Source organism: Chinchilla lanigera, unplaced genomic scaffold, assembly GCF_000276665.1.
Source record: "Chinchilla lanigera isolate Chin_1 unplaced genomic scaffold, ChiLan1.0 scaffold00012, whole genome shotgun sequence".
NCBI classification, from domain to species: Eukaryota; Metazoa; Chordata; class Mammalia; order Rodentia; family Chinchillidae; genus Chinchilla; species Chinchilla lanigera.
Window position 1 is genome coordinate 17,624,704 of NW_004955413.1, and position 12,109 is coordinate 17,636,812.

The window sequence follows — 12,109 nt, forward strand, 5'->3', positions numbered from 1 at the left end:
CACTACAGTGGAATTAAACACACTCAGTAAAGAGGATTTAAGAATTGCTTCAGAAAGCGGGAAGAACAACGGGATAAGTGTGTTCAGAGTGAGGGGGAGAATTTTGAGGGTGCTTAATGGCAATGTGTTTGAAAAACAAAACTTATATGTATATATAAGGAGAGCTGGGATAGGTGTATTGCTGATGTCTGTGGTTTATTGAAAGGGACAGTCAATGCTTACGATTTTCTTTTTTCTTGAACAATTTTACACGCTTGAATTTGGTAATCAGAATGACTGATCTGAAAACAATATGCAGTATAAGAACCATTATTGAACTCCTACCATCTTGTATGGTGAAGCTCTGCATCATTTCCAATGTTTTTTTAAAATTATTTTTATTGTTTTTTACTTGTTACTATCTTTGATTGTTTGATCGATCTTACATTCTGATGTCTAATGGACTGAGCAACCTCATTGAAGATAATAGTACGTAATATAGCAACCACTGTAAATTTCTATCATTTTGTCTCGAGGTCATGTATCATTTGTTTCGTTTTTGTGTTGTTTTGATTTTGTCTTCATTGTTGTCCTCTCAGTTTTTTAATTTTTAAAATAAAAAAAATGGCAATGTATTTTCTATGCAATAAATTTTTAAAAATTGAAGTACACACCATATTTTTCTAGCATACCTCATACATCTTCCCCGTGATTGTGTTCTAGTGATCACTTTGGCTCTTGAGAGAAATAGAGAAACACTGGGAATTTATCATTTTCTTTCTGTCAAATTACATGTTTTCCTATAATCAGATTCTTAGCATAAAAGTTCATAAACTTTTAGATAGACTCTTGCAGTTGTTACTTTTTTATGTCCTGGTTAAATACATCTAATTTAAAAGAAAAATTAAATTTAAAATTCTATTAACTTCTCTAGTTCAGAACCGAAAATTATAGTCTTAGGCATTTATCTGCAGTTGACATGGTTTCTTTATTGTTGTTATTAAATGACAGTCTTAAAAATCTTCCAGAGTTTAAAAGTAATATTTATCAGGCAAAATAACATCTCTGGCAACAGTGATTTAAAATATATATATATATATATATATATATATATATATATATATATCTCACAAAGTTAAACCCTTTAAAGCATAATTCATAATGCATAGCAATTTAAAGAGAAAAATAAAAAGTGGACAATAGGAAAAAAGGAGATAGATTTTTTGCAAGTGGGAAGAGGACCAAGAGATGGATGGAGAGAAGAAAGGGAAGTATAAAGAATTAAGATATGTTATATACATGTAGCAACTCTCCATGATGAATGTAATCATCATGTACTACAAACATGTACTAATAAAAATTATAAAATGAATTTAAAAAATACTCCACATACATCATTCCATTGCACCCTTGTTGCCCAAAATTCAAATTCTAACATGTGCTGTAAGTATAAAAGACCTGTTCTACTAGTGATTTCCTGCAGATCTGCCAAATTTTGATTAACTGAACTAACATTTATTAAGCCATTTGAACATTAAAGCTTGGAATATAGTGAAGAATAATTAATTCCAAACTAACTGCAAATTATCATAACTTTGATTTTTAAAGAAACAAAGGACCACAAATTTACTGCGTGTATGTTAAATCAAGAATTTCCAGGACAACTGGGACACCATTACAGAATCAGCCCACCACCCCAGGGACTCATGGGTTACAAAATAAGCTCTTGTAAAATCTGCCCATATATAGCCCTTCGTTATCAGCAATCTCAGGTTATTTCAGTGACTTACACAATACCTGCCCTAGAACTTCCCACATGCTGTATCAGTGGTAAAGGACTGATTCTAAGAATAGCCAGCTGTTTCCCAGACATCAACAGTTGCTAAGAGGTAGACTGATTTTTCTCTCATGCAAATTTAGGAAGTTAACTACTGTAGTCACTAGTGCCCCAGACTCACAGGCATTACCCACCCGCCATCTTGCACCATCAGCCACAGCCCAGTCCTTCTGGATGACACCATTACCTTCAGTTGCTGAGGCTGTGCAGCCCTTAAGACTCTCAGAGAAGCCAGGGCTCCTATGCCTAGGTGGCTGAGCAGAGACTGATACCCAGTGTACAGATACACCACATGGATAGGGGTAACTGACCTTGCCCACTATGGTTTTTCATGGGAAATATATTACAACATCCCTCAGAATACATTTAAGCACTGAGCACAGCTATTTGGGAGTCTGAGGCATGACAGTCATGGGTTCAAGGGCAGCCTTGGTAATTCAGCAAGGCTTGGTCTCAAGAAAGAAATAAGCCAGATTAGTGGCACATGCCTATAACCCTAGAATTATGGGAGACTGAGGCACAATAATCCATGGAGGCCAACTTGGACAATTTAGCAAGGTCTTATATGAAATGAAATGAAATGAAATTAAGGCAGTGGGCTGGAGAAGTAATTCAGTGGTTAAACACTTGCCTAGCATGCAAGAAACCTTGGGTTCAATCCTCAGCACTGTTAAAAAATACATTAAAAATAAAAAAATTAAGAAAAATATTAAGAATACTCAGGAGCTTAGCCTGATCACAATTTGGAAGCCAGCTTTTCTATTATTCACAAATTATTTCCCTAAATGACTTAAGGCAGCCAAAAGAAATTACAGACACTGGCTGCCTGTGACATCCTCAGTACTACAGGGCAGTGTATTTGTATTGTATTTGAGAAGGGATTTTTACTAACGGGTTGGAATTTTCAACCGACCATGTTGTTTAATTCTTCATTAAGAATACTACTTATCTAGTTATTTGTAGACTTAGCTTTTAAGAAAATGTAGCTTTCATAACAGAGATTTGAAATATTCCTTTTATGGTAAATGCTTTTCGCCACATCCTTCACGTATAGAATTACCCCTTAACCTCCTGGCGTTAAGCTTTGCCTGGCTTGCCCTCCCTCTGCTGTCCTAAGTCGCTCCTTTCCCTGAATGCTCCAGAGTAGACATGGCTCACTTTCACCCAACCCATGTGTCCTGAATCTGAGGAGTGAGTCAGATTTCTGGCTTCTAGAAACTTCCAGAATAAATCTCCCACCCCACCCCCACCCTGAGGGTGATCACTGAGGGATCACCCGCCATGGGATTCGGGCTTCTCTGAGACTCCTTTGAACATACCACTCTTTCCCTCCCATCTCAGCCACAGATCAGCCTGTCTTCTCCTCTACTGTCACTGAGGACATAGGGTAGGTACCCATCTGTGTCATTGCCACTCTCACCATCAGCTGTGGCGACTTCAGTGGACAGCTCCCTCATTACCTTGTTCTGAAGATTTCTTTCTCTCTCTGTCTTCACTCTCTTTCCCTACTTCTGTCTTTTAACAAATTTCTAGCGATGTCTCTTTACTGTCTTGTTATATAAGTCACTCTGTATTTGGATGTGGGTGTAGGGTATCATAATGCCTCACCTGTAAAATAATCTCTTTAATAAATGCCTACTTGCAACAGCTCTGCCTCTGTGTAAAACTATTTAGAAGTCTCCTGTTTCCAGGAGATTTCCACAGCATATTTCAGCCATTATTTAATTGGAACCTCTAAATAATCCTAAAAAGTAGATCATTTTATTAGCCTTAGTTTGTAGTAAGGGTGTGGAGCTCAGAACGGTTATGCTAGTTGTCCAAAGTCACAGGGAGTCAGGGCTTAGTGCCTGTTTTCTCTCCCTCTCTCCTACCCTTGCTACTCCACTATGTCCGCAAGTGCAAGAGAAATAATCCTGCCTTCAAAGCATCATTGAAAAACATCCCTGAAAAAGTCACAGACACATCACACACACACACACATCTTACAAACAGTGAAAAAGTGAAGCTATTTTTTTCATCTGAATAGATTTTTCAAAAAAGCTTTAGTGAGTAAGTTACTATTCCTGGTGATGACAGGGTTTCCCAGTCTGGGTCACCCAGATGCAGACTGTTTCTAGATATAATCTCTTTGCAACTCAGTGTCTATTCATTCACCTAAGAAGGTGAATGAGAACTATCTAGAATATTCTTGTAACTAAACTCTTCCCCTCCTAAATATTCCTTTCTTTCTTTTCCTTTCTTTCTTTCCTTCTTTCTTTCTTGCCTGCCTACCCTCCCTCCCTCCTTCTTCTCTTCTCTTCTCTTCTCTCCTCTTCTCTTCTCTTCTCTTCTCTTCTCTTCTCTTCTCTTCTCTTCTTTCTCTTCTCTTCTTTCTCTTCTCTTCTCTTCTCCTCTCTTCTCTTCTGCTATGCTCTCCTGTCCTCTTTTCTCCTCTCCTCTCTTCTCCTGTCCTCCCTTCTCCCTCCCTTCCCTTCCCTCCCCTCTTTTCTTTTCCCCTCCCTTCCCCTCCTCTCTCCTCTCTTTTATCCCACCAGGCGATCCAATCCAGAGCACTCTACCACTGAGCTCCATCCCCAGGCCTTTTTAAATTTTATTTTGAGACAGGGTCTCACTGAGTTGCCCAGGCTGGCCTCCACTTGTGATTCTCCTGCCTCAGCCTCCCAAGTAGCTGGGGTTACCTGTTGCCAATGTCACCTCACCCCTCATCAATACAGTACTCTATGGTGACTTCTCATGCTGTGGTGGTGACAAAGCAGACTCTCCACCAAGGCCAGATATCCTCACTTCATCCTGGTCTAGGCTGGCGTTCCTGGGGCTAAGTTCACAGAAAACCAGTCTGTAGAACAGAGATGACTCTATGGAGGGCACCTCTGGATATGCCTGCCTGCTGGCCCTGCACGACCACAAAGGCGGGGCCAAGTAGCGGGAGAGAAGGCCAAGCACAGCGTTAATAGCGGCACACATAAACCGCATTTCTCATCTTGAGCAAAAGCAGACTCAGGGTCTGTTCTGAAAAAATAATTTATGTATTTAAACTCCGCTTATTCTAAAAATGGAGTCGAGGTGGAGGGAGGCATGCTAGCTATCTTCAAATATTTAGAAGCTATCATGCAGAAGAGGAATTAATGACCAGAGGGATTTTTTTTCCTGGACACATGGCGGCACAGTGATAAGGGCAATGATGCGGAAGCTGACGCCTGAATGTAAATCTTGACTCTGCTTCTTAGTAGTTATGCATCTGTGGCCAAGTTATTTGGCCTCCTACTATGCGCTCTCTTCAGCTGTAAAATGAGGGTAATAACATCTGCCTCATGGCTTTCCAGGGAGAGTGAAAGGAGCTCATGTTTGTGTAGCAGTTAGCTAAGTGTCTATCACATGTGAACATACAGGAAATGGTAAGAATGAAAAGAAACCTTGGAAGATGGAGTGCATCGCTCAGTGGGGTTGGTGATCCTGTCGTCAGAGTTAAGATGTTCAAGCTCAGTGTACACAATCCTTAGGGATGCTGGATGCATGATTCAAACATCGATAGGGTGTTTGGACCAGATAAATGTTAAAGTACAGGTCATCCCCTGTACATTATGAGTCTAGTGTGCCGTTAGTTAAGGAAGAAAGTACATCAGAAAGAGCAGTTGAAACATATTGGTCCTGTCTGAAATTAACAAATCAAAATAGAAAACTTTACAGGGAAAATAGAGAAACAAGCTGTTAGCCCAGCAAGAGGCGCGGTTCTCTGAGGAATCTGCATTTCTCACACATGTTTCTTTCAACTTCTGTATGGTTTTGGTATACTACCTTTGTACTGTGTTTGTGTGGAAGTTCAGAATAGTTTGATTTTTTTGAAAAGCACTTCAGACACCACTGAGCAAGGGGAAAGATATTCAGAAGTTGTGTGGGGTGGTACAACCAAGGCGAGACACACAGTTTAGTCACACTATGTTTCATAGTATTTTCAGGATAAATGACTTTCCATTTGTTTTCATGAAATCAACTCTCACAATTTTGTTCACTTGTTTGGGGAACTTGTGTGTGCATATATTTTTTTTTTACATTTTAAAATTTTCCATTCATTTAAGGTATGTTTCAGGCTACTTGTCTGCCTTCCAGTCACTGCATTATTACTTCACTGAAAAGACCAGTGGTATATGGGAAAAAAAAAAAAAAAACACCAATGCTTATGCAAACTTAATCTCTGTTTTGAAAACATTAAAATAAGTGCAATAAAAAAATCACTAATACACTATTACCCATAGGTGATTAGAAAGACTGTGAAGAGAAAAAGTGAGAAAAAATTTGCTTAAAAATATTTAAAATCAGTCAGGCATGGTGGCACATGCTTGTAATCCCAGCACTCAGAAGGCTGAGGCAGGAGGATAGTTGCAAGTTCAAGGCCAGCCTGGACTACCAAGTGAGTTCAAGACCAGCTTCAACTGCATTGTGAGACCCTGCCTCAAAAAAGACAAAAACAAAATTTAAATCATCTCTTCAGTGTATTTTTGGTTGAAAAAAAGTTAGGATTCACTTAAACTTTTGGACATGTTTTTGTTATTAGCAAGAAAATTCATTAAATGTTATACATTTTTAAAAACCATTGCTATATTCACCTTCTCCTTTGAGGAACAGCTCCAAAAATGCAGCCCATGTTTCAACGCAAGGAAGATTGGGATTATCTCTGTAGTAGTGGAATAGGGAAACGGCTGTATCTTTCGGATTTCTAACGATGTAGATAATCTGTTTAAAAAAATATCAATTACTCTTGGATGAAAACTTCAACACACAACATTTTCTGAAAGAAACCAGTAACTAAAGTTGCCTGCATAATCATGACTTTTAGGGGCAGTTTTAGCTGATGATTAAATGAAGTCAGTCTTAGGTTAGTGTCTCTTAAAGCTTAATGTACATCATGTTCATCAGAGAACCTTGTTACAAAACAGATTTTGATTCAGGGTGCCCAGGAGGAGGACTGGCACCCTGCATTTTTAACAAAATTTGGGTGATGTTCGTGCTCCCAGGCCATCAACCACACCTTCTCAATTTATATGCTAAATTCGGTCTTTGTTTTAGAGGCAAACATGGGAAAACATTCTCTTCCTTGGTGGAACACAATTACTTTTCAGTTATTCATCTACCACAAAGCATTTATGTACAATAAGGTTCCTTCAAATTTTCTATTTTCTGTATGAATAATAATGTATTACAATTTCTCTTTTCTACAATTCAGTCTCCCAGAGAGTACCCTGAGATACCTTCCTAATTTCATGGACACTGAAATGCCAATTGAGTTTAATTCAATAAATATTTATTTAGTACCCACTGTATACTAGGCACTGTAATTATGTGCATAACGTAAATGGTCCTAGCCCTCTTGAAACTGACAATCAGATTATTAAACATGCTTTTAACAATGCAGTGTTGTATGAGATATAATAGGGGATATACAGAATGTACTAGGACCTTATAAGAAGCCCCAAGAAGCCAATGTGAGAAGTTGGATTGCATGGTATCGCCATTCCCACTCAAGATTGAATGACAAGCTAGTGAGTACAAAGTGTTCTATTTGCTTTTTAGCTGACAATCAACGTAGACACAATTTATTTAGATAAGATCGTATTTGCTGGGCTAAGAGATAGCTCAGCAGCACAGTGCCTGCCCGGCAAGTGCGAGGTCCTGAGTTTGATTCCCAGTCTCCCCCTACTGCAAAGCAATGAACATATTTGCTGAGTCACTTTTAATACATGACTATCTTCTGGTATCAAGTTCATAGTCCAGGTATTGTGCATGTCCACAGGTGCAGTGCCTGTTCTTTAACTGAGAAATGTGTAAAGGTCACTGTGGAGAGGAAGAGGAACCACCTTTACCCTGACCCCACCCAAGATCCCCTCTGTATCCCAAGATCATTATGGGTCACTCAATACATCAGGCTTTCTTGAACTTTCCTAGGCTTTCTGAGCACGTTCACAGAAGCTCAAGGCTTAAAGAACAGTTAAAAATCCACTGTCTTAACATGAATGGGGTACAGTAGCACAAATTTATGCCCAGCCATTTAGTTGGACATATTTGTTTGGGTGACGAGTTTTTAGAGCTTTTGGAGGGTACCCCAAGCTATATGTCTACACTCTCTGCTGGTAAAAGAATGGATCCAATCATTCATATTTTGCCACAGGATGTAGTCTAAGAAATCAGAAGAATCTTTGGAGGATGTTAGGGAATATAAAGAGAAAGTAGATTCGTAGTTGGGGGGAAATCAAGTATTGAAGAAAACATCATGAAAAGATCTAGAAAGCATATGTGTTTGCTGGTGAGCTTTAAAACATAGAAAAGAAGATGATTCAGAAAGCATTGACAGCTGGTAGGGAAAGCTTGAGGGAGGAATGTACTGTCCAACAGGCCGAACTGGGAACCTGGTCCCTCTCTCAAGATCCACAGCAGCAGCAGTGAATGGGTCGCCCTCTGGAGACCAAGGCAACCAGACAGACTCAGTTCCCATTAAAGGTCACCCTGAACGGGCTGTAGCTTCAGTGTGGTGGTTAAGAAGTACCCTAACCCCTCTGTACTGCAGTCTCCTTCCAATAACGAAAGGCCACCTGCCATTGTGTGTGAAGCATTGTCGTGTATGTCCACCTCATAGACATTTGTTATTGACTTCATTGTGTTACCCCAAGTTATAGTTACTGAGTTTAATCTAACTCCATTTCTCCTTTCCATCAAACCTCTTTCTGCCTATCTTTCTGTCTTATCTCTTTAAATGTATACTATGCATGTGCACATATAACTTATATGTTTCTTTGTCTTTCTCCCCCTCTCTCCCCCCATAGGTCTGGGTTCTGCTTTCATCAGAAAGAAGGAGGAGGAGGAGAATGATATTTGTGAATGAATTCTCTCAGTGTTCTTGAAAGGAAAATGTTGAGTGAGTGGAAGTGTAACCTAGTTACTATACCCTGCCCTGTTCTGACAGAGTTGTAGGGATAAAGGCAAAGCCCTGAGGCACTTTGTCCTGCTTGGTTGTGTTTACTTTCTCTGCACAGAGGAGCAGACAGTGTGTGCAGAGCTCTGTGGTCACAGGGTGACAACATAGGAAGATCTGCTCTGATACACGCATGGTGGACTGGCCGGTTGCTTTTGATTTTGGGCTTAGAATATGGCTGGAGTTAGAACCAGGTTCATTACTGTGAAACTTGTAGCTGCTTCATGTGTCTTCTTTTTGCTTTTTAAACTTTTTGGGGGATGAAAACAGAAGTTTAAAATGCTCCCTATACGTACATCTCTAAAAGAAATTCAGTTCAGCCCTAATGCCATGCCATAGACAATCCCTGTACAGGATGACATACTTAACTGAGTATGTTTACATGTATGTGTAAGCACATTTTAGTAGTCAGCATATGTGAATTTAAAAACAAAGATTCTACCTATTCTTCTACTCTAAGCTTTTCTCCACATAAACATAAATTAGAAGAAAATTCCACCCTTAATCACAGTACCCACCTTGCATTTCTTTTGTTTGACTTTCACAGGTAACAGGTCGTAGCTTAAGTGCGTTGGGATTACTCTTCTCTTAGAATACATTTTTAGCTCTTCAAGTTTAGAAATGTCTCCCAGTTCAATAGGAGATGTGAGAGTGATTCTAGCGTTGGGAATGTTCTCAATGATCTCTGCAATCCAATGAGTCCCTTTACACAAACATAAAATGCAATGTAGCTTTAATTAAATGTCACTCTCGAAATGCATTGAAGAAAATTAGCATGTTATGAAAACAATGAACACATTTATTTTATTATAAATAGTACTGTTACACCCATTGAAACTGCTGAAACACTGGAAATGCTAATTCATTTTATAGGTAGAATCTCATTTTAAAGAGTGAGAGGTGTGAGCACCGTGCATGCTGTTATTTTGGCTTGATATATGCTATATTATCACTCAGTTCGAGACCTTTTAATTCACAAATTTACAAAGATCTTTTATATATGAGTCCCACTTGTCCTGAAAGCTCATGTACCTTCCTACCTTCCTCATTTATACTCTTACCCTTTTCTTTCTTTCTTTTTCTTTCTTTCTTTCTTTCTTTCTTTCTTTCTTTCTTTCTTTCTTTCTTTCTTTCCTTTTTTCTTTCTTTCTTTCTTACTTTCTTTCTTTCTTTTTCTTTCTTTCTTTCTTTCTTTCTTTCTTTCTTTCTTTCTTTCTGTCTTTCTTTCTTTTCTTTTTCTTTTCTTTCTTTCTTTCTTCCTTTCTCTTTCTCTTCTTTCCTTCTTTCCTTCCTACCTTCTTTCCTTCCTTCCTTTCTTACTTCCTTCCTTCTCTCTCTTTTCTTTCTCTCTCTCTTTCTTTCTTTCCTTCTTTCTTTTTCTTTTTTTCTTTTGTTTTGGGGATAGAACTCAGAGTCTTGCACATGCTAGTGCCTGCCCCACTGAATTGTACACCGAGCCATTTTTATTGTTTTATTTTAAATTAGGGTCTGTCTAATTTGCCCAGGCTGGGCTCAAATTTGGGATCCTGCCCCAATCTCCTAAGCAGCTGCATTTCAGGCACTATCTTCCGCATCCCCATCCGCTGGTAGCATTGCTCATCTCTCTGTTTCCCCCAAAAGTACCCAGCTCCCACATTCATTAGAGCACATGCCAAAGTACAATGGTATGGCTGGTCTTCATGGTTTTTATTTTGTTTCCCCCTTGAAGATAAACACTGAATCATATTTTTATTTTGTGTAGATACATAGTAGTTGCACAAAGTATTGGGACAATGAATCTATGCTATATTCACATGTCATAATGATATAAGTCTGCTGCCATAGAATCTGGAAAAAGTATAACTTTATGTTAACATGAAGTAAACAGTGAGCATGCTGCAGTGATGTAGAAAGTAATAAATTGGAGCAGAGAGGGGCTGGAGATTTAGCTCAGCGGCAAAAGTGCCTGCCTGGCAAGCGCAAGGTCGTGAGTTCGGTTCCAGGTACCGGAGGGAAAAAAAAAAAAAAAAAATTGGAGCAGAGAAATAAAAATTTGCTATGGGGATAGGGGTGCCTCACTAATTTGAAAGCAATATCCCTACAGAGTTTAAAATCAGGCGTACTCTTCATTAATCTCATCATGATTTCGATGAGATACACTATTAACAGCTTTAGAGTTGAATAAATATTTAGAGTTTAAACTGTTCTCATTTTCATCATCTGTTGTAATATGAAGAATATTTTAGATTGCAGTGTTATTAAGTTTTAAATATTTATAATTACAATATTCATTCCAGTGTGACTTGTCCTGTAAGGATTTTGCATTATTTTAACAAAATATATTGCTTGGCAAGGCATTAGTAAAGTTTTAATGTTTTACACCTAATCATCTACAGGGTAAATTTTTAAAATGTCTAATGTCATTTTTTCCAGGGGAAAATTCTGAAAAATAAATGTGTAAAAATGATTATTGTAGTTTTACTGCTGCATTTCTACATTTAAAAAAAAAATGAAACAAACTCACCAGATTTTGGATAGGACACCAGGAACACGTCATCTTCTCTTACATCAAAAGAATCCAAAGCATTAAGAAGTTCTTCTGAAGACACAGTAGAAAAGAGAATCCCTCTGAATTTGTGGAGAACACTTACTTGGCTCTGGGAAGACATCTTTCATCAAATCTGTCAAAGATTACTAAACACTGACTACACAAGACACAGAGCAAGTATTGCCCAAGATCTCAACCTGAGCTGAGTGACAAAGTAATCTTAGAATTGTTAAGCTGCTGTTCCAACCAGGAAACATATATATACTCTTGCAATTCTTCACAAGAGTAATTTTTAAACCACAGCTGAGCCAAAGTCTAGTGTAAAATTGGTGTTATCTGACTTTTTGTGATAACATGTTACAAAACAATTCTACCAACTTGGTTCTGAATAGTTTATGTACACAGCCACTAAGCTATTAGAATGTAATCATTATATGAAGAAACAATAATTAATCAAATCCTTTGGCCTACGTAGGGAAAGTCTTTTAGTGGCTATAATCAATTACGTCACTGGAAAAATGATTAGAAAAATTAGACTTCTGCTTATCAATATAGTATAGGACATAACCGGTATTGCCTTTTAAGAAAAGAGAGGAAAAGAATGAGCAAAAAGAACTATACGAATCTTTCTATGAACTGACAGATGCACTTGTGCCTGAAGACAAAGCTTATAAGAATTAATTTACAAGAGAAAACATGGGAATTGGCACAGTGCCAGAAGAAAGATATGTTGAGGGTTTTCAGTAAGCAGGAAGTTTCAGATTGAGGTAAACAAACTCTCGCTTTTGTCAATTATATTGCA

General features: G+C 38.3%; 1 protein-coding gene across 1 annotated transcript in view; it reads right to left on the reverse strand.

Moving 5' to 3' along the window:
• The window catches only part of LOC102021543 (sulfotransferase 6B1-like), a 19,823-nt gene extending 8,305 nt beyond the window's left edge, over nt 1-11,518 (reverse strand). The window contains exons 1-3 of the mRNA XM_005379072.2: nt 11,284-11,518; nt 9,299-9,483; nt 6,421-6,547 (exon numbers count right to left, since the gene is read on the reverse strand). Coding sequence (XP_005379129.1) covers nt 6,421-6,547; nt 9,299-9,483; nt 11,284-11,428 — 457 coding nt within the window. The 5' untranslated portion in view covers nt 11,429-11,518. The remainder of the gene's footprint in view (nt 1-6,420; nt 6,548-9,298; nt 9,484-11,283) is intronic.
• Between the last annotated feature and the right edge of the window lie 591 nt (nt 11,519-12,109).